Below are 23,821 nucleotides of genomic sequence, written 5' to 3'. Positions count from 1 at the left end.
GGCTAGTCGACCTTCTTCTATAGCCTAATGGCTACTTTTTTTAAAACAATAGGTGTGGTTGTGCATTGCAATCTGATTGATCATTTGCATGTTTTTTTTTTTTTTTTTTTTTTTTGTAAAAATTCAATTTTTTTTCATTTTGATCAATTTTTTTTACAAATTCTTAACATTATCAAATCCTAAATCCTTATCTAACATGATTCAACCAAAGAAATGTAAATTTTATGTATGAAAACAAACATTCACATCATATACAACCATACATGTCTTACAAAAGCCACAAATCAACTTGAAAACAATTGAAAGAAAGGGGTTGTAATTAGTGTGGACAAGTGGAGATGCATTTACAATGCAGACACCCCGCCAAGTACCCTCTAATAAGAACAAGAAGAGACATGATTCTCTTCAAAAATTTCAAGTATTCACCCTCATCCTCTCACCCAAAATAATGCAATAAATGCACTCAATTCCCTCTCCTTACCCCTATTTGGATGTACCCTAAACTCTCTCCTAAAAGGTCTATTCATAGATCTTTTATGGGATGGAGGGAAACATCATTTGAATTTGAATTTCAAAAATTCAAATTCAAACTACCAACCACCAACCAAAAACTACCAATTACCCTGGTTGTTGCCTAATCCATTGGCCAATCAAATGAAAATAAATAAATAAATAAATCACTAGGCTAGTTGACCACCTGCAAAGGTTGATCGACCATTATCAGGTGGCACCAAATCAAAGAAGGAGAAAGGGCCAATCAACCGCCAAAAATTGGTCGGTCTACTCCTTTATGCTACAAGTTTTTCCTTTAATTTTTAGTTTTATTTTTCATACATTCCGCAAGATCTTGATTTTATTTTTCGGGCTGGTAAAAAGTGACTATCGACACTAGTGAACCGAACTTTGTTTTTTTATAACAATTCGATTAACCGAACCGTGCCCACCCCTAGCTATGAAGAATTATCGCCCGATCATTCGTCATCCTATATGTTTTGCTAGACTTACCTAGCCACTCTCTAACCACCACTGGGCTTGGATACACTAATGGGATCCTCATCTCTATCATTTCTCCTAAACAACAATAGTAACCCTATACGAAAACCATGGCTGCCATGCATGGCCTACAACCACATAGAACTCTTTGTTTAGCCTTATTGGTCCAAGTGCAAATTGAGATTCAAAATTCTCAAGTTTTCAAAGAAACATTTTAAAATTCTCAAGTTTTAAAAGAAACATTTTTTAATGTAAAACTATTTAATGATTTTTGATAGAATTCTAATTATGTGATTATAATAAATTAACACAATGATTTTTTTTTATTGTATTACGTGACTTATTTATAAAACCTTTACATGCTATTTTTTATTAGATTTTTATTGTTGATTTTATTTTCTGTCAACATGTTTCAAAGGCTCACTTTTACCGAGGTGAATCTTTGAACTATCTTGACACGAATTGTAAACTCAAAATAAGAATTTGGTATTTGGGGGATAAGATGTGGGTCAAAAATATGTCCACGGAGTCACCACTAACCTACTTTAAACTAGGTGAGATTAGAACACATATTTAGTTACTACCAATCAACTTGGTCAACTAGCTATCTTTAGAGTCCAAACAACTGATAATTGAAAGTTTACAAATCAAAATCCAAATTTGGGAGTTCATTTATATAAGGAAAAGTGAAGGTACTAGCACCTCCTACGCACCCGTTTTGTGAATGGTGCCTGCTAAGTTACACACAATCACCAATCCACACTTATTGTCCTTCATCTTATTAAAATTACTTTGTCATTATATATTGTTCTAACTTGCATTCCCATGATATTTCGATTTATAGTGTAAGGCTTCTCTCACCTCAAGAAAACTGATAGGGAGTGCTATTACATCCCCGATGGCATCCATCATTAAATTCTTTAATTAAAATTTTGTCCAATTTCATTCATTAGACTATCTTCAGCCCAAATAGGCATACAAAGATTATCACACAAGACTTTAATGACATCATATGCACTCATAAGATCACATTATTGAAGTCATATCAAATCATTCAATCAACCATACACTCTTTTAATCAAACTAAATTAACATGTATGCTAGGAATGGGGAATTTTGCAGGCAATAAACATCAACTCATTTTTAAAACTTACCTTTTTCCTTGTGTTTCCACTCTTCAAACCCTAATTAAAATACAATCATGGGTCCAAATCATCTCAAAGGTCCCAAAACCTTGCTGAAATCTAATTAGAAATTTTTTGTATTTTATGAGAATTTTCTGCTATTTTTTTTAGATTTTTACTAATTTACAAAGACAAAAAAATGCAAGAAAAATCATGAAAATACTAAAAATAAACTAACCAAAATGCAAAAAAAAAAAAAAAAAACTAGGTAATTTCCTAACCCTAAGATACATGTGGGGAAAAAAAAATATTGCAGCAAATCAAACTATAACTTGTCAAAAAAACCACTTTTTGGTATTGAGTCGAATCTAGTTTCACAAAAAACAACCACGTCTCTAGATTTAAAAATATATTGGTTTCTATTGATTTATTGATTCATTAGATTCTAGAAGAAAAAACATATAAATAATATGATTAGCATGGTGAAATATTTTCTAAAATATAATAGTGGAAAATAAAAAAGTCATTAATAAATGATAAGGTGGAATAATCTCTTAAAGTTGATTAGGAGATAGTGTTAGTGTGTATTCTAGTACACACGCGTGTGACGTGGGCTATAGGGTGCTAGTGGTACATTTAGTTAGCACACAAGCATTTACCACTTTGCACGCTTGTATCATTGCGAGATTGTGACCGTTGAACATGATCAGATGGCTTAAAATTAATCTTATATTTTTTATAAGATCAATTGATGCGATCTAAACCGTATAAATAATCTAACAACTAGAATAATTGACTTTCCAGAATGTCTCGACTAGGGCACGATCAGGAGACCTTGGAAGTGCAACCAGGGCTTCTCAACATGAAGACATAATTGATTTTTTAGAATGTGTCGACCAAGGCTCAACCAGGGCGTGACTAGGTTGATGCCTGGTGCGACCAAGTCGACACCTTGCGATTTCAAAAATTTACTTTGTGAATGAACAGATGTAACCTTTCGGAAAGGGTATAATTATGTCTTTTTAAAGACAAAATTCACTCCAAAAATATATAGAAAAACTCTTCATTCTCTCCTTCTCTTTTTTTCAAAAAGCTTTCACAAATTATATCTTTTTCAATCCTGCGTTCTGTTTTCTGTGGAAATAGAATTCTAGAAATTTGTTCAGATTCCTTTAAAGGTATTTGTAATTAGTTTTCGTTTGTGTATAACGCAAACTAATATCAAATCATATTCTGAGCTTCATTATATCCTGAAAATGTATTTGTTGACTCAATACACACCAATGTGGTGGGGGCAAATAACATTTTAAGAAAAACGATATTGTAATGTGCCTTAAAGCATATTCTATTCTACAGCAATTTTTTCTATTTAATTCTTACATAGCATAATCGAGAAAAATACATTCAATCATTTTCGTAGCTTCTCAATCTTAGGTTCTAAAAATCTAACAATGGTTCTACAACCCCAATATCCAAATATATATATATATTAGGTTTTCATTTCTTTCAAATTTCATAAGGATTAGCACAAACCTTCTTGTGAGTAATCCTAATAAGAATATGATGTGCAGTTAACAAAGCTCAACCCCCAACCCCAGTCTTTACTTAGACCAAAATAATATAATATCGAATCACCATTTCTGTTATTATTTTATTCTTTCACTCCATTTTGTTGTGTATATTGATGATCCAAGAACTATACTCACGCAATCATAATATGATGTAAAACCTTCTTTACAAGATCTAACACTTATTTTTGCTTTTACAAAAAGGGAAAAAAAAGAAATGATTATTCTAAATCATGTCATCACAGAAATTAAAGTTATTTTGAACATTTCATTCATTCCTTTTTTTATTAGCATGTCAAAATAAATATTGCCTTGCTTGTACAGAATACATTTATTCGCTTCAAAAATATAAACCTCAAAACCATGCTTATTCAGGAAATTATTAGAAACTAGGTTTTCTTAACGTCTAATACATGGTTCTCATCAGTAGGGGAGAAATTTTCCCAAGGTAATCCCACTTTGCAAAATTACAAGATTGAAAAAAAAAATAAATGTTCTCCTATGGACAATGCATGCATGAATTGGAACCATCCGCTATAATTTCAATTTCTCCTCTAATTTTAGTTCCAAATTAGCACAATCCAATATTCTCAACCTGATCGATTCTAGAGATTGAGAACTCTGCTTTGCTATAGCTGGGCACAAGAAAATGCCCTCCAGTCAAGTCAATTTGAACATAATTAAACTTTTGATTCCCCATTTTCCGAGTTAACTATCGGGAATGTGTCAATTAGCAAATGACAATATTTGCATCCCTTCAATTTGATGCTTTCTAGGTAGGTCTGAAGTGCTTGTCCATGTTGGAATATATATATAAATATATATTCCAATACGGACAAGCACTTTAGACCTATACGAGGCTGGCAAATGGTAAGGTTGCTCCTTTGTGACCGATTGGTCTTGAATTCGAGTCCAAGAAAACAGTCTCTACATAAAAGTAGGAGTAAGACTGCGCACACCATGACAACACTCCCCTTACCCTACACCGTGACAACACTCCCCCATACCCTCGCAAAGTGGAGAGCCTTATGGACGCCCATCATCAAAGGTGGCCGTCGGCATGTCAACAAAGTTCATATTGGATTGCAGTGCTATATTAGTAATGGATAGGGTGGCCAAAGGTCAGAGTCCAAGGACCTTGATCCATTAGTATTAACACAACCTGAAGTAATGTACTAGAAAAATAAATGTATTGTGTCAACATCCTAGCATTATAGCTTTAAGGTTGGGTTAGCAGCGGCAAGGCATTTTCTCTTTCTCTAACTTACCATCACAAAATTTTACGGTACTCTGTTTTGGTGTCGAAGAAAGGCATTAAGGCACTGGCACCCTGCGTCTGCCCTATGTTTCCAAAAAGGATAGAGACAAGTGAATGACACAGCATGTCAGAGATGGGAAAACAGAAATGCAAAGGAAGACTTCAACTTTGACAGCCTCCCTATACTTTCCAATTTCAAAATTCCATTGTAGTGGGAACTACATGCTTTAAGCTACAAGATACTCCCAGTGATTTGCTACATAAGATGTCCAAAACATGCAACCGGCTAAGATGTGCTTTTGTCCTCGCAATTCCCACGGTCCTTCTCCCAGGAAGTAATAAAATCCTGCATGCATGCCCTATAAGTTTCCATTCCTGGGACTTTTCCAGCAAGTTCCAACCCAATATTCATCCATTTCTTTGCTACATCCGTCTGCCCCAGCCGCACGGGGAGCGCTGCCCGATTCCATGCTGTCATGACAAGCCACTTACCTTCTTGATTGGGATACTCCCATTCCCTTAATCCCACCATTATTTTATATGCCTGTTTGTACATTCCATACACCACATCGTCATCTGTATCACCCTTGTGAACAGCAGCTACTGCAATCAACTTTCTGAAAATGAGAGCCACATTTTCATAGTCCGGTGAAGAGGAAGAAAGAAAGGCTGAGAGGCAAGCATTTAAGGCAAAGATGGCTACTTCAGGGTTGGAACGTGGTCCCTCTGATGCAGCAAGGCCAATCTGGAGTAAGTGCTTGGGATTGGGGTTCTTTGCTGCTGCAAAGCTCTTCACAAGGAGGAGCTGCTGGGGCACTAAATCATTGAGCCTTCCACATAGATCGTACATGTTGAAGGTGTACATGAAGAACATATCAGGTCCAATAGTTGTGATTTGATCCTCAGCAACTCGGCCCCCAGTTGAGATTATTTTTAGCATCTACATTAATGCACAAATGTCGTCAAATGATAGTAAACCACAAAAGGCATACATTGACTAATCCTAAACAAATATCAGGTTCTCTTACAACAATGTGTTGCACTAATTCAACTTTATAACCTATAAATATCATTAACAATTTGAAACAAATGACCAATCTCACTCATTATCCACCTTTCCAGCTTTGTCTAGCAATTCAATGGCTTGTTTCACTTCACTGTCTAGCAGCACAGCGTCTCTTTGCTTCTCAGAGGCAATCATGGCAGATACAGCCAATATCAATGATTTGCACGCCATGACACTGTTTCCCTCAGCTCCCCCATCAACTGTAACACCATAAAATTCTGATGCTAATCTGAAGAATTTTGCACAGAGTTCATAATTTTTCTCCTTTCCAATTTTGGTACCAAAATTCCATGAACTCACTGCAAACCAATTCTGTTCCCGTCTTCCAACCTCCCCTTTTCCAAAGAAGCAATCAGCTCCAAGCTCAGCTGTTCGGGCAAGTGCAACATTCATATATTTGAGGATCTCTGGCTCATTGCCAGGATCTTGAGTGAGGATTGTGACTAGTGTGCGTAGCACTGCTGCTTCCATGGTTGGCATGGTTTTCCCCGAGGAGTAGAAAGTCAGGAGATTAGATAGAGAGGCGACAGCTACTGGAAGGGCACAGCAAGCAATAGCTTCATGGGCTGAGAGGGAGAGGAAATCTGGAGTGAAGTCAAGGCAGGTCACCATTGCTTGCATCTGATTAATAGCACCATTGTGATCATGCTTTTGCAGATAGATTTTGAACTGCATGAAATGGAAGAAACATCAAGTTGGACTAGAACAAATAATAACACGCTTACAGAGATGAGACAGCGTAGCTGCAATCAAGCTTGGCACCGAGTTTAGTAGTAATTCTGCTTCCAGGGGCACATGTCAAAACATAGGGAGTGTGTGCATGTCTTTTCAGATTGTTTTTCTTGGAGAAAGACACACACACAAATGGCACCTTTAGGAAAGCGCTGGCTATCTTGGGTTCAAGCTGCAGTAATGGAAAGTGTCAGGAAACTAGTATCATTGAAAAAACGTCTTTGATCATATGAAGAATCCAAATCAATAGCTTACAGTTATTATTCAGGATACCTTTTCAGCCTCATTAATGTATTCTTGGGCTCGATCTAGCTGGGACAGGCCAAGGTGGCAGAGGCACAAAACTCTAAAGCCTTTTGCCCGAACAATTCTACTCTCTATGTCATAAGGAACATAAAGCATTGACTTCTCGAACATCTCTGCACTTGTCTCATAATCTTTTAATCGAAAATGATCTGCCGCACTGCAAAATGCAGTATCTCATTATGGAATTGGTTTACCAACTAAAGAAAGAAACCAAGTTCAATACATCATTATAAAATTCAAAGCAATAAAATTTTAAAACTGCAAGAAAAATACATTTGCTGCTTTATTTTTAAAAAGAAAATGAGTTCTCATGAATATTAAGAAGATAAGAAATTGCTCCACAGAACACCCTGCTTGACTGGGAAATGTTTAACAGAAGCCTATTGTACAGTTGTACCACAAAAGGCATGGCTCAGTAAATCGAAATTGGATAATGTTGGCAGGACACATGGGTGACACTCAAAATAACTTATAAAAGGCGTTCAGATGTTGCAGTTCATAACTGGGGAGATACAATTGCTAAGTACAATTTTAGGCTACAAAACTCCTAAAATACTTCTGATATTTTAAGATACTGTTATTTCTACTTTATAGGGCTTTGGATTTCTAGTTTTCAAAGATGAAAATAATTGTAGATTTTTTTGCATGATTAAATAAGAAATATAATTGTGCTTGCTATAAATGTACATCCACGTTCACTGAAATCATTTGTATTAAAATCCACAATATTTTTAACAAAATGAGCTATAGATCGACATAAAATGAACCACTATTGCACAAAGCTCTCATGCCATATTGGCTGTTTGGGGAGGGTGTGATAAGCACGGCCTTACCTTCATACTTGGGAGAGTTTCTGTGGCTAGAGCATGTGACCTTCAGGTTTGAGGGTAACACCCTCACCATTGGATCAAGGTTAACAAATCAACATGGAAGTGATAATTAGGAAAAGCAAAGAGGTTAATCCTAAATATGTGTGACGCATTTGACATAAATGAACTCAATCATAATTACTTGAAAAATCCCCAAGTGGTTTTAATTCATTTGGTGGAAAGGAACAGAAGTAAGTTTTTATCTTAATTTCTCTTCAACCCCAGGGAACCGTGCATTAAGTTAGAAATTTGTGAAAGAAAGACGACAAAATAAAATAGAAAAAAATTAGAAAATTATTTGGAAACCTTTTAAGGTTGTCTCAATGATTTGCATGCTTGTAGGGCCCATACAGTTCACATTAGCCATGCCAGAGTAGCATTGGCAACATGGACCATACAACAATTAAGCAATTTTTTTTTCCAGAAATAAACAATTCACCAAACTTGCAATATGGACCAACTACAAGGTTAGTGAGCCTTCTTTTTTGTTATCTTTCATCCAATATATCACACAAATGACAAATATTTATCAAAAACTCTGATATGCCCTCATCTGATGGGATTTCAGAACTCTATGGAAATATAAGTCTAGTTGTATATGGAACTAATACCACATAACAGAATCTTACTGCTCAAGTTATGACCAAAAGACAACAAGGTGCGCAGATTTTTTCCTGAGTCTGGATAACCTGTAAAAAAATCAGTACCACTTCAATTTATTTCTAATTAATGTGAAAACTGTGCCATTAAAAGATCCACTTAATACCCTTTCCAGCCAGATAAAACACAACCAAAATTCCTTCTGGATTAAGACCACCCTTCATTCAAAATTGACTAATGTAAATTGGATGTTTCAAATTAATTGAACTAAATATTGCCAAATCGGCAACAGGACGGGCATGGTGCTCAATCAATCATGAAATCATGACTTTAAATGTTCATATTTAACATGAAAATTTAATTTATGTGATGCAAAAACACGGGCATCCTGAGAGGTTTGGTAATTTTGAAAACAAAGGACATTTTGATCTTTTTACCAAAATGTGCAGGAAATTCAGTTTGAAAATAATATTCCTAGGAATAAGCCTAAAACTATCCAAAATCTCAAGTTAAATTCCCTCTGAAATTGAATTCTTGACTATGTGTCAAGTGTACTAGAGAAAAGGCTCTCCACTGAGAAATGAAAATACAAGTTGGCTTCGACCTTTGACCCGTGATTGGATGAATACAATCTTACTGTGTACGCTGCTCCCAAAACCATGAGAATGCTTGAGATATGCAACCTAGGTTTGACTCTACTCCCATGCACGAGAACCTATGATGCACACTATAATTCGACCAATGAAAATCCAGGGAATGAATGAGATAAGCATGAATGTGATCCTATGCATGAAACCTACAATGGATACAACCATTAGATGAATGAATTATGCTTGCATAACATCTAGGATGAAATTGACCCTAGTTGGACCAATTCAGAGTCAAAATTGGGGTGTCTACCAGATACTGGTACACATGCATGAAGCAGGAACTTGTCTGAAGGTCTAAGAACAAAAAATGAGGGTTTCAAACTTGAAGACGATCTGCAAAATAGGGCTCTCTTTAGTTGGCTGATCTATACTGGAATCATATCTTATTTTCCTATTCATCTGAACATAACTAGAACTTGACAATGGATGAAAGAGAATCTAAATACAAACTTCACACCAATACTACTTTTATTCATGTTCAATTTAATAGAAGCATAAAATCTCCAAGGGGTTGACTTGTATTTAAAGTAGGAAATCAGTACCGAACTAAAAAATTGCCAAATGAAAATGAGAGGAAAAATTGACCTTATGCACAAGATGAAGCATAGATATGAGAAAGCAAAGAAAAGGTTGACACTGATCAAGGCCTATTGCAAACATGCCTCTTCCAAATCCTACTGTTTGTAGAATAACCACCGGACATCTTACTTTAGAGGTACACAAGCACAAGCAAAATGAGCATCTGTTGTGTTAGATGAGTTGTAAGATCCAGGTAACCAACTCATTAAGTGAAAGAATCTATTTTTATATTCTATTTTATCATATTATGTATACATGATGTACTTCATTCAAAAAATAATAATAATTTAAGGAATAGTTACAGACTGACATACCATCTAAGGTTTTTATCAAAGAAATTGTCAACTTCTTGAGTTATTTAATACAAAAAACAAAAGCTAAGTTGATGCTCAACACTAGAAAGGGGGAAAAACGTTCACCTCCAATTCTTTCACTTTCTCTGAAATTTAACAAAGCCAAAATTAGACAAAATATATTTTTCATTAGACAATTCAACACAGAAAACACTAATATTCCACTTGTAACACATCAAATGGCCTCATTCAATGAAACAATCCTTCATCTTAAAATTTCCTCCTTTCTGTACATAGAAGTTGGAGCTAGCCATTGATCCCACCATGGTTAGCTTTATAATTCGTTACTACCTTGTGTTCCCATAATTTATTTTTTTATTAATTTTTATTTTTTTGATAACAAAGGAAAGTATATTAGAAAGAAAGAATAGAAGGTACAAGTTGGGGACAAGTGGTCCACCAAACAAAAAAGAAGAAAATAGAAAATAAAAGAAAATAAAAAACATTAGATTCCCAAAAACATAAACAAAATTAACCAAAAAACCCCCATTTCAAATTTTTTCCATCATAATTTACTGAACTCTTCAAACTCTCTAATTCCCTTTGACCCTTCACCTTTCAACTTTTGCCGCCATCCAAACACACTTCATTTCCTCCAAATCTCAGTCAGCTTTAAATCCATTTTATCCAACAGAATTTGAGCTTCTAAATCCTCCTTCAAAACTTCCTCCATTGGTGTGGGATCCCTATGCTGAAACTGAGCAACCCATCATTATCAAAATAGAAACACCCTCTAGACCTTCCAACGGGGGCAGGTGAACATAAGATAAATCCCCTAACTCATCGCAAGAGTCAAACACACCCATATTTTTTCTCGAATCTCATCCAACAACAGCCCCCCAGCACAGTAAAAATCACTATTATCATCAATATCTGAATCTGAAAAATCCCCCCAATTCTTTCCCTCCTTACCTTTTCTAATCTCATTAGAACCTCTGACCATGGTTTTAAATAAAGGCCGCGACCGTTACGTAACGCCGTTACGTAAAGGTTTTTTGGGTTACTGATACCGTTACACACCGCGAAATCGGTGGGAAGAAAAATCACGGCCGTAGCGGCCGTTACGGACCGCGACCGTCACATAAAGGCCGCTACGACCGTTACGTAACCGCTACAGGACTGTTACACCAAAAAAATATTTTATTTTTTACTTTTTCTTCTCACTTTTTCTCTCTCTTTCATATATCATTCTCAATATACCAAGTGGCAAGAGGGGGAAAAAATTATAATGAGGATGACAATGATACAAAATTTACTTTTTCTTTAAATACTCACAATAGATGCATTAATTAACAATTTCAAAATACTAACTTGTTAGGAATTTTTTTTTTTACTAATATTAGTAATGTGATATTTATGTTCTTTATTTTTCAACTTCAACCTTTTTTCTTTTCTAACTATTTTATATTTATATTATTCGTATGTCTTATGTGTCTAATAGATTAATGGAGTGTATAATGTATTTTATTTTATTAATTCATTTAGCACACATAAGAATTTATCACAGATAAGAACAATGAGAAGTATAAATACGCACACACACGTAATTTTCTATCAATGATGGTTTAAAACAAATGTAAACTTGTTGCCCTTACCAAATAACTTAGTTAGTCGAACTAAAGGGTCCAAAATACACTAAAACCCTTTCTAAGAATGGCCAAAAGCTTAAAACATGCAAGTACGCTAATATGCACAAGGTTGTGCGTGCTTCAAAAAAATTCACAGCCGTTACACCCGCTTCCCGTTATGTAACACCCGCTACTCCTGCTTCCCGTTACACCTGTTACCGTTACGTTACGCTACCCGCTACCGCGATTTAAAACCATGCCTCTGACATTCTTCTGAACTTGAGGAACTTCCACAATACTGAACTCACCCTTAGTCTCTCCTTAGTACCTTTGTAGTTGACTCACCAGAATTTTCTCTCTTATTTTCAAATATCTTTTTCATTTCAACACCCTGACAAGCTACCCTTTGACGAGCATAAACCTTTTTACCTTCAAATTTATCAGTGTAAGAATTACAATCAACATATTTCTCCCCCATCCCGCTTCTTTTCTCTCTTCTCCGTACCACCTTCTAAAACATCTACACACCTAAACACAGTTCCATTGCCACATTCTTGAAATGCATCTGGTCTTCTAACATCTTGAAATTCCTCCGACTCTTGGACACTTTGATTCCATCCTTTTCTTTTTTTTCTCCTTCTGCAAATCCAACAATTCCCAATGTGCCCACCCAATCATTTCCTAGCCCTGCCAACTACTTTCAAGTTTTTTAGTTCCAATTTTACAAAAATCTTAGATAATTTCTAATTTTAATTAAAATTTCCAAATAATCAAATATTGTATGTGAAGATAATTATTTTCAAAAATTTTGGTTGTTGAAAAACTAGAATTTATCATTCGGTAGATTTATTATAGAAAATGACATTAGTTTTCTTTGCATAAAACGGTGTCATTCTCTACAAGGGAGAATAAAGCAATGTTATTTTGTATTAAACAGTTTAGAGAGTATAATAAAATGTCATTTTCCTTTACAAAGTGATGACATTCTACAATAATGTGAATTTCAATACGGTTCCCAACTTTACACACAGTATAATAATTCCCATTTTATAAAACAATAACTCACATTCTATGCAACAATAATTACCTCTCTAAGAAAAAAAAAAAAAACATCACACTTTAAAAAATTAATTCAGAATTATCATAATGGTTTAGTTGCATAGTCATGACTCAACTGTCAGACTTAACAATCATGATAAATCTAACAAAAGATAAGCATTTGATAAGCATTCAATGCGGAAACATATACTTGAAACATTAACATGCAGGTTAGCTGGTATTTAAACAACAATAATACCAATTTTCTACACTCATTACAGGCATTCATTCATACACCAATACTCCAACACACATGCCTATCCTATTCACAAGTACTGACCCACATGCTCACACAAAGGCCATTCACACAACACACACACACTCAAACATACATGATACATGCTACAATATCCATGTATTCACATGAGCAGAGGAATTATACAATCATGCACATGCATAAATTAATTGACTCGACACCTTTCACTGCCACACTTGGCCATTACACGCGCCCACTCCACTTTGCACCCATCCACGTGGCCTTAAGCATGAATCCACCACAACTTGCTGTGCACTCAATACACATTCATTCATGCATTCTTCTTCAAACAATACTGATATTCATGCATGCAACTGCCAATAGGCACACCACACATACATACAACACCTGCCCATACACTCTAGATTCGCTTATATGTATTTCAAGCAAAAATACACATCATTAAGCATACAAACACATTTTTGCACAAGCCTATGTGGATTAAAGCATGCCTACACCAAAAACTAGCGAGCGAGAGACTATGGATTTACAGGCTCAGGCAGGAGAAGGGAAAGTGCTGGCTGGAGAACAAAGCAGGGGTAGGTCAGGGGCTCAAAAACAGTAAAAGAGACAGAGAGAGGACGAGAAAGAGGATCCCAGTCCCTTCTTAAGAGAGGGCTTCTTATAGGGGTGCCCAAGATGGTTAAAGACTTAAGAGAGGGGGCTTTAAAAAAAGGGGTATAAGGTGGGGTGGGGGGTGGGGGGGAACTTGGCTGTCAGCCATGGCCGATGAGTAGTTCCTACCTCTTGAATTGAGTGGGAAGCTTTAGTGAGGGGAGAAGGAAAGGAGGAAGTGGCCATGGGAGGGGTGTGTGAGGGCAACCACTTGAAAATGGCAAGGCCGCCATGAAACTCGGTATGGTACAGAGAGGCATGTGGGAAAAAGGAGGACTCAAAACAACGTCATTTTGACTAAAATTTAAGTAAGATGGCACCATTTTGGAGCACCCAAGCGTGTGCATGCATGTGTCGGACTTTTTAAAAAAAAAAAATTAAAAAGCACGCAAAAACAGCACTGTTTTAGGTTGTTGCACACATGTGCACACTAATTTATTTTTTTAGAAAAAAAAAAATTAATAAAAGAAAACCAAAAATAATGCTTAAAAACTACTTTAAAATTCCAAAAAAAAAAAAATCCCAAGGAGGCTAGATAAAATCAAGAAGAAAACCCTAAATAAATGGGGGATTTCTCAATTTTCTTGTAATCGTCCCCAAACCTCCCGAACCATTCCAGACCATCCCGTACCACCCTGAGCCACCAGAAATGAGTAAAAAAGAATGAAAAAGCCACGAAATGGCAGAAATGAGAGGAAGAAATTGGGGGCCCATTTAGTTTTCGAAAATAGTTTTCATTTTCCATTTTAGTTTTCCCAAAAAAAACAAAAAAAACTAGCTAATTTTTCATTTTTACAACATTTATTTTCATTTCTAATTTGTCAAATAATTACAAAATGCAACCTTGTTTTCTAATTTTCCAAACTTATATAGAAAAGTTGGAAAACATATTTTTATTATTTTTCTAGATTTATAATTCTTACGTTCCTTATAGGAGCATGGAATTCGAATGTTGGACCTTAATTTTGTGGATTATACATAGAATTTATTAAATCCTCACAAATCCAAATTCAAACCCCAAAATCCATAATTTTACGTATTACCTTATATAAATTTTGGAAAATTGGAAAACAAGTTGTCTTTTTGGTGATTATTTTAAAATATAGAAATAAAAAAAAGAAAAATTGTTTTGTGCATTTAAAAAAACTCTTTATTTTCTATCTTTTAAATATGAATCTTGAGAAACTAAAAAATAAGCTATAATTTTTATAATTATTTTCTTTAAAAAAATTACGTATCCAAACAAATAATTTTTAGGAAAACCAAAATTGGAAAAATAAAAAAAAAAAATTCCAAAACAAAACGGGCCCTAGGGTTTCAAACTATCCTAGTTTTGGCAAAGTGTCTAGGTTAGCTCTAACAGACTGAGAAAATGGAGGAATACAACGCCTAAATTCGACCAAGGGTGCTCTCTAGAATGACAATGGCAAATTCTCCCATAAGCTTGAGGGAGATGAAGGATGAAGGAGTTTGGAATATGATATCTCTATATGGTCTTTTGATATGAGGATGCTTGGATCAATCATACGACCCAGTATTCCTTTCAACAGAGTTCTTAAGTGTCCGAAAAGGCCATAGCCTCGAACAAGGCTTAAAGACCTATCTAACAATAAGGGCCCTTATCCCTCTTAATAGAGAAAGTCCTTAGCATGTCGGTCTTTACACCTACACTGCCACAAGCATAAAACACCTTGAAAATGATGAAAAATGCTTAAGGGAAAAGACCAAAAACTAATAGTCAAAATTAAGGCCTAGGGCACCCTTTATACATAGACCCCACAGAAAAACAAAAGAAAGACCAGGAGGGGGGTTGCGAATAGCAAACCATATAAAAAAGCAATGAAGATGTGAGAGGAGCAAGAATAGCAAAAAGAGAAGACTAAATAGATAATAAGAGAAGGCTTTGAGATGGAAGAAAAAAAAGCTCATAGAGGGAAATGAAAATATGAATCCAATCCCCCTAAATCCATTAAATACATTTTCCTTAACGACTGGAGAAGATGAGAATAAAAAATAATAAAATAAAATAAAATAAAGATGCTATGTATCCCATATTTCAGTTTGCCTATCAAATCAAATAATGGCGCAAACTTCAAGGTACATGATGTTAAACCCAAGGTTTCATTAACCTTGTTTTGATGATAACAAACTATTTAGTACTAATGGCTTGGTGTTTAAGTTGTTCTTCTACAAGATTAAGTCATTGAAATAGAAGTAAAGTTAAAGAAATTAAGAGAAGAAGTTGAAGACCTTATTTGATTTATTTGTACTTTTATTCTCACAATTGTAATGTACCTTAATGTGTAAAACCATGAGAAAACATAAGGCATAGCACATATGGACCAAAACCAGCAAAACGAGAACAAAACGTAGACTGAACCCAGCCTTGTGCCAGGGGGCGGTCAAGCAGCCCCTGAAGACGGTCGACCAGTCTAGCAAATTTTGCCTACAACAGTCACTTTTCCTCTCTAATGGCTCTAACGAGCAAAAGGCGGCTAGTTTTCATCCATATATATATATGTATGCTCTCCTAAGCCTTGAGAACGTTAAAGAAGCTATCCATACTGAAATTCTAAGTGCTTTTGTTTTCATTCTTTCTTAATCTCTCTTTGTGCTCTTTATTGTTCATCTTTGAGAGAAAAACTACTGATTTATATTTTGATTATCCTTTGAAAGTTTCTTGTATGAGCTTAGTTTGTATGTCTTTCCTTGTGAGCAATTTTCGTTGTAAGCCTAATTGTTTTGGTTGCCTTGCCTCCATAGAAAACAGGGGTTGTAATTTGGTTTCCATGGTCTCTAAAAAACAAGGGGGCGTAAAAGTTGTCCTTGCCGCGGTGAAAGTAAGGGGTTTTAGTGGAACCTCAAGACGGTTGGTCTTGAGAGTGCGTATGTAGGCCGGCTACCATGCCACTATAAATTTGTTTGCAATTTCTATCCCCTTCTCTCTTCGATTTGCTTTCATATTTGTGTGTTTATCTTGATTGCTTTATTTTCTTTAAGTTTTTGTATCAATCTCTTTTAATTTTATAAACCCAATTCACCCCTCCCCCTCTTGGGTTGCCTTTGGGCCAACACATGAAAACATTGAAATGCACATGCACAATCATAAAGTCAACTTGTATTTCTTGCCTAATGAATTTGGAGATGCTCTGGCCTTAGTAGAAAAGGAAGAGAAAAGTTAAAATCATTCTCCGAGGACATTACAAACCATAGAGAACACTCAAATTACCCAAAAGGTCATAGCAATCTTTCCACTAATAATGACAAGACCTAGAATAATCTTATTCCCTTAGCCCAAAAGCAAACTAGGAGTGGGGGGTAATTGATACAAGATATCATATTTGAGAAGGGCAGTCCATAGACCAAAGATAGAGAGCTACATGCCTATAATCTAAAGAAGATGAAGCACATTGCCACTCAGCATGGCCTATCCTTTAGTCAGTCATGGCTACCATAAACCCATAATTTACACTTGAGCCCACTTCTTTCTCTCCCTATAACTTATTTGGGATAACTTCCAACAACTCCCAAAGTGCCTTGCCTTAATTTAAAAGGGAAAGCCTTCCCAAAAAAATGATGACCCAATATCCCAGCTTCCTTCTTGTTTCCTTCCTCCTTTCCCTTTACAAAATTTAGCATCACAAGATTCTTCCAAAGCAATGCCTCCCAGTCACCGGTCACTCCTCGTGCTTGCATTTGCATGACGATCACCCAGGTGCCACCTCATTCAAACCAAAGACTGCATCAAAAGTACTCATGAGCTTTGCCAAGAGGTTAATGAAAGAAGGATGAGCTCGAGGTAAATAATTAGGGAGAGAGAAACAAAGAGATAAAAGCATGTATATACGTACATCGAGAAGATTTGGCGATGGAGACTTCCGATTTGTTAAACTAAAAACATGTACTAATAGATATTTTCAGGCAAGAAAAATTAGGAAATGATGGTTGAAAAAATCTCAATAGTAACCATAAGAAATGATGTCTCAAGTAACAAAGAATCTTACTTGAGGAACAAAATGAAGTGGCTTGTTAAGTTTTAGTAATTTCTTAGAATCTATTTGTTGATTGCAAACTGATAAATTCCTTAGAAAATTGCATGTCAATCAAAATGATGCAACACATGGTTCTTAATATGTTCCACAATTCCATCTTCAAGCTAGCTTGTGCAAAGACGCCCTCATTAGCCAACACTTGGAGCTCGCCCATCAGGGAATGGTTTGGAATATTCCCATGATTAGGAATGTTTTTGACTGGGAGCTTATACTCTTTAACAGATTATTACAGTAGTCTCTATAACATGTAGTGTCAGGCCACTTCCAATGAGCTCAAATGGGTTTTGGGCAAGGAGAGAAACTTCATGGTCAGCTCATTCTATAAACACCATAGCTCCCCAGCTGAGTGCAGCACCAACTTCCCTTGGAAACTTATTTGGAAAACGGCAGCCCCTACAAAGGTTGCTTTTTCACAGGGGAAGTAACTCTTGGGAGGATTCCTACCAGGGACAATCTTCAGAAAAAATAAATAAATAAATAAATCTTATCTCTTGTTAAAGATGCTTTTTATGTCTGGACCAGGTGGAAATGGTAGATCGAGCAGAATTGGGTCGCTGCAGCTACAGGGGAAGGTGAACTGTGTGCTTGGAAAAGGATCATATCTAATAAGGAAGAAAGGCTCTCACCCTCATTTTCCCTTGCTATTTTTTGGGCGGTGTGGATGGAAAAGACAAAACGTCTCCAAAAAAACTATTTCTCCCACTTAGGCAGTCATTGACGAGACTGCTTTGATTTCTAGCTGACACACTGGGGTCTGGGGTCTGGGGTCTGGGCTGGTTATTCCTTTGTGATCCTTGATTTTCTAGCCTGCTTATTCATTCCTTCGTGATGCTCGATTTCTTGATACTTTTCAGTAAGGGAAGTTTCTCTCTTATCGTTTCCTTTGTACTTAGGTGGCACCCCCTTGATGCCTCTTTTCAACAAATTTTCTCTTTGCTGATATTCAAAAAATATATGTTCCACACTTTCAGCAAAGTCTAATAAGCAAACCAGTCACCCATCATATTCCTTTGTGAATACCGCCTAAAACACACACACATATTATTGTTAAGCAAAGGAGTTGCCCGTGCACACTAGTTTTGGTTAACAACTACCAAAGAAAATATCATCCATAAAATCTGCAAAAGAACCACTGCTTTACATACAAATATCCCTACCACCCACAAATACAAAAAATTCAATCAATTCTGTCAGTTCCTCCAATGCAATTATAACTCCTTCAAAGGCCCCTGCATTGCTTCTCTCTCCCAAATTATCCAGATCAATGCCAACGAATTGCATCCCATGGCTCATTGTTCTTGCTCTGCAATGAGATCCCCTTCCAAGCCAATGTTCACATCTGCCCCCGCCCCACCCTCTCACCTGCGGCTCATTGTTTCTTGCTCTGCAATGAGATTCCCTTCCAAGTCAATGTCCACATCCCCTCCCCAAAAAAGTTATACCAAGGATTGCATAAACAAATCACCACAAAGTCCCCACCTAACAACAAGGAAGAAGTGCGCAATTTGATGATTCACCATAGATTTTGCACAGGAAATTTTTTTTTTTCGCTGTACAAATTCCTACTTTCATTGAATTGTATATTATTAGTGTTCTCTCTCAATTGGGTTCGTGGAAAAGATACCTTGGAAGGGGTTCCAATCTTCCAGATGACTTTCTACGGTCATTTGTCCAGGCTCTCCAACACTACCCACTACCTAATTACAAAAGAAATAAGTGATAATTAACCCTAATCTCACAGCTCATCAGACACCCCAAAGTGCGCTCTCTTGTTTAGAACTGTGTCCATCCCTGGAGATTTCACCACAATTGTTTAAGTAAACCACCCCCCCCCCCCCACCCCAACCTTCCCCCAGGCAGGAAGCCACTTACTAAGCGCATGGAAAGTCTTAGCATACTTTCTTTTTTTTTTGTCATGTTGAACAATAAGCATAAATTGTTTAAATTTTTTCTTTATGCATTCCTCACTGCAACAAAAACAGATGTAAATAGCTGTACATGATCCATCAGCTTCAAGAGGAAAAATCATGAACTTACCAGTTCCACAGAATAGTATGCATGGCCGTCCTCCCTTTTGCTGCTGCCTCACCAGCAAAGAGTGCCAAAACCCTGTCATCTGCCGCCAGCTCTGCCACCACCTTTGCCCTCACCCATGACCCCTCAATGCTGCCACCACCATCACCCACTACCCGATGAAACAATCTCAATACTGCACCTGCACTGACACGACACCCTCCTAGGAACCCCAAAAACACTCCCTTCAGCGTCTCTGCCCCTGCAGACCCTGCAGACTCAAAGTAGGCCTCCACTGCCGACATCCAGACGCCTTCTGGTATTCCCTTACTCACCACCATTCCCCTCAGCTCCTTCTCTGCCTCCTCATATCTCCCTAATCCCAACCACGCCTTCATTGCCAACACAAACAAACAAGGATGGTGATCCGTGCTCTCTTCTCTCAAAACCCTGACACATTTCAGAACACTATCAAACTCGCCTCCCTGCAAATGGACAGCCGCAATGAATCTCAAGCACTTGGATCTCAATCCCTTCAGATCCACCGCTTCGGTCCGTGTCCCCGCCGCAGTCAATCCCCTCTCACAGAGACTTAAACCTTCATTCATCAGCTTCAAAGCCTCGTTCACCATGTTCTTCGACAGATGAGCCTTTCCGAAGCTCAAGTACTGGTTGACCAATGCTTTATGGTGCTCTGCAAAGCCGAAGGGCAGGGCTTTCGCTCGGTTCAGTAAATGGATCGCTAGGTTTTTGTCTGAAACTTCCCACGCAGTACGAGATCTTGCAATATGAAGATCTAATAGAAGATTTCGCTCTCCGGCGTCTGACATCTCGTTGATGTTGATCTTGGAGACCAGATCCGTGGCTTTCTCGAAGCAAGCCGAAGCGAGTTCAAAGTGTTCGAGATCATGCCAAAGAAGGCCAGTCTTGAAGTAGAAAGAGGCGGACTTTAAAAAAGGCGACGGGATTCCGGTAACGTCACCACCGAGAGAGAGGAAGTCTGCGGCGACGTGCCGGAGTTTAACGAGCTCTTCAACGGCAACGCCGTCGGCCTTGGAGCATTTAATGCCGGCGGCGTTGGAGAGGTCGATGCATGAGTTCCAGAGGCGGTAGCTGAGCTTCCACAGATGGAGTTTAACGGTGTTGGGAATGGGTGAGAGAGAGGTGAGCTGAGTGAGGTAATGACGGAGGTTGGAGGAGAAGATGGCCGGAAGGAGGTTTCCCGGCGAGAGGTTTTCGATCTGCTTGACGAAGGCTTCGATTTGCGACAGAATGTGAACGTGAGAATTGTCTTGGTCGGCAGGCCGGCCATCCGGCGATGAGATCTCGGAAATTCTCATCGGTATTGCTGGGAAATTTGTGCAGGCGTAGCAGAATGTAGTTCGAAGGTTTTGGAGGGAAAAGTGAGAATAGTGAGAACGTAGTTAGAGCAGTGAGAAAATCTTTATTATTTTTTTTTTTATAAGCCCTTTTATATTAAAAAAAAAAAAAAAGTGAAGTTACCAATTGCAAAAAGTGTATTTTTAGAATATTATGTTTATGGCAACTTTTAACGTTGCATTTGCAAATGTAAATTTCGGATCATAAATTTAAATATGGGTAAATTTAAATAAATTTTAATATAATTTTATAATATATCTTACGCAAATCCAATACGATTCAAATTCAAAGTTTTTCCAAATATAAGATAAATGAATTTTAAAAAATAATTAAAAGATAACTTTTTGATCACTTATAAGTGGCGTTGGTTATAGACAAAATCGGTTTTAAAAATATAAGAATTTTAGTAATTATTTTTATATTTAAAAAATATTTAAAGAAAATCACATACTATTTGACTATGTATTATATATTAATTATTGATTAAATATAATTAAATTCTAGAATGAAGAAGAATAACCATCTATCAATTTAAATTAATACTAAAAAATTTAAAACATTAATTTAATTAATATTTTTTAAAATAAATCAATATAATAATCCTATGTTATAAATTAAATTAAAAATAATAAAATTATTTGTTAATTAAAAATTATATTAATAAATATTAATAATAATAATAATAATTGCAATAACAACAATATTAATCATAAAAAGGCCAAATATAATTATTATTATTATTATTATTATTATAAGGATAATGACTATTATAAAAATAATACAAAATAATAACTAACTATTATAATGACATTTATTATTGTAAAATGATAATAACAAAGGAACAATAAGAATAAAAAAGGAAAAATAATTATTATTATTTTAAGAATAATAATTGTTATAAAAATAATAAGAAACAACTATAACAATAATAAAAAAATAATAACTAATAATAATTACAATAAATATAATATTTGTTGTTGTATAATAATAATAATATCAACAAAAATAATAAGAATAAAAAAAGGTAAAAAATAATTATTATTAAATATTTTAAGGATAATAATTGTTATAAAAATAATAAAAAATAGTAATAACAATAATAAAATAATAATAATAATTACACTAATAATAATCACTACTATGAAAATAAAAAAAAATCAAACAAAAACAACATCCAATAATAGTATAATATTAATTATTATCATTATTATTATAAAAACGATAACAATGAATAATAATTATAATAACAACAATAAAAACTAATAATAATATTTTTTTACTATTAAAGTAACAATAACAACAAGAACAATAACAATAATTGCAAAAATAATAACCATTGTTATCTTAAGGATAATAATTATTATAAAATAAATGAAAATAATCATAACCAATAATAATTATAATGACAATAATGTTTATTACTAGAAAAATATTAATAACAAAAAGAACAATAATAATATAAAGGAAAGAATAATTGTTATTATTATGTTAAGGATAATAATTTGTATTTTAAGGACCCAAACTCGAGTGGGTTCCTACATAAAAATTTTTCAGCAGGCACAAATAAATTTAAATTATTTTTATTACCAGAACACTAATTAGATTTATTATAAATATATGTCTCAACTATTAAAATGCAAATTTCTAAAATTCTAAAATACACAAACATATTATAAATTGTATTATGCTAAATTTTTATTTTATTCTGTTATTTCTATTCCCACTCATGCACTTGGTATACTAGATTCTGGTACACTCTTCAAAGTGATCTGAAATGTAAAATAATGATTGGGGTGAGACGACACTCAATAAGTAAATAAGATTATTATTAGTGTGCAACCAAAATAAACTTTCATAATATTTTAATTTCGTAAAATAATATTTAATACTATAACTTAAAAAATGCTTTTAAAATAAATGTAAATTTAAAAATTTGTATATAAAACTTTTGTTATCATTTATAGCAGTAAAATTTTATAATCATATACTATAACTGTTAAACTGAACTTTTTAACTTTTAAAACTATAACTATAATACTCAATCGTGTATATATATTTTTCCTTATTAAATCATTATTTAAGTAATATATATATATATATATATATATATATATATATATACGTACTGTAAAAATCACTCTTAAATTTGTTAATCGTAAGTCATGTTTACCCCCATGACTAGGTTGTGCGGTCTAAAAACTAGACTTAACTGATTAGTCAGCCAAACTAAATCAACATACATCATCATTGATATTTTCTCTATTAAATCCTGATTTGATCAAGTGTGCACTCAAGAGAAATCCACTACCATATAAAATCATTTTGCAAACAGCATGGGTACACTCTAATCCGTTTAAACTTTAAGCTGCGGTACCGAGTATTCGTAATTTTCTGTATCGTCTGTGTCATAAAGGGTTTTGAAAACATCTTATTATAAAATTTATAAAATTATAATAATATCATGAAAATCTCATTTTTACTCATACTTTCGTGAAATACATAACGTAAAAATCAACTCATGTTATTTTTACTTATATTTTCATAAAACATGTAATGTAAAAGTAAAAATAAGCTCATACCACACAATTTTCGTGTTAAAAATATTTTCTTAAATAAAAATTAATGTTATAAAATAGCCGAGGGATTTAGAGCATTTTGTAATTCAAAAATAAACGCAAGTATATTAAAGATAAAACTAGTATAATTAAACATGCGTAAAAAATAAATTTGGGAGAATTTTA

At 35.0% G+C, this 23,821-nt stretch overlaps 1 protein-coding gene across 2 annotated transcripts; it reads right to left on the bottom strand.

The window, feature by feature from the left end:
• Positions 1-5,091: 5,091 nt before the first annotated feature.
• LOC131155403 (TPR repeat-containing protein ZIP4) lies at positions 5,092-21,105 on the bottom strand. 2 transcript variants are annotated; one of them, XM_058108493.1, is made up of 5 exons: positions 19,725-21,105; positions 7,015-7,204; positions 6,881-6,913; positions 6,058-6,678; positions 5,092-5,883 (listed from the first exon to the last, which is right to left on the bottom strand). In XM_058108493.1, the coding sequence occupies exons 1-5, from the start codon at positions 21,038-21,040 to the stop codon at positions 5,230-5,232; spliced, it is 2,814 nt and encodes a 937-aa protein (XP_057964476.1). In that variant the 5' UTR covers positions 21,041-21,105; the 3' UTR covers positions 5,092-5,229. The 2 variants fall into 2 exon arrangements, with proteins under 2 accessions (XP_057964476.1, XP_057964477.1); XM_058108494.1 differs by lacking the exon at positions 6,881-6,913 and having other exon boundaries at positions 19,725-21,086.
• Between the last annotated feature and the right edge of the window lie 2,716 nt (positions 21,106-23,821).

The sequence above is a fragment of the Malania oleifera genome, chromosome 5 (genome assembly GCF_029873635.1).
Source record: "Malania oleifera isolate guangnan ecotype guangnan chromosome 5, ASM2987363v1, whole genome shotgun sequence".
Classification (NCBI taxonomy): Eukaryota; Viridiplantae; Streptophyta; class Magnoliopsida; order Santalales; family Ximeniaceae; genus Malania; species Malania oleifera.
The sequence above is the reverse complement of the archived record's forward strand: the minus strand, read 5'-3'. Positions and strand labels throughout refer to the sequence as shown.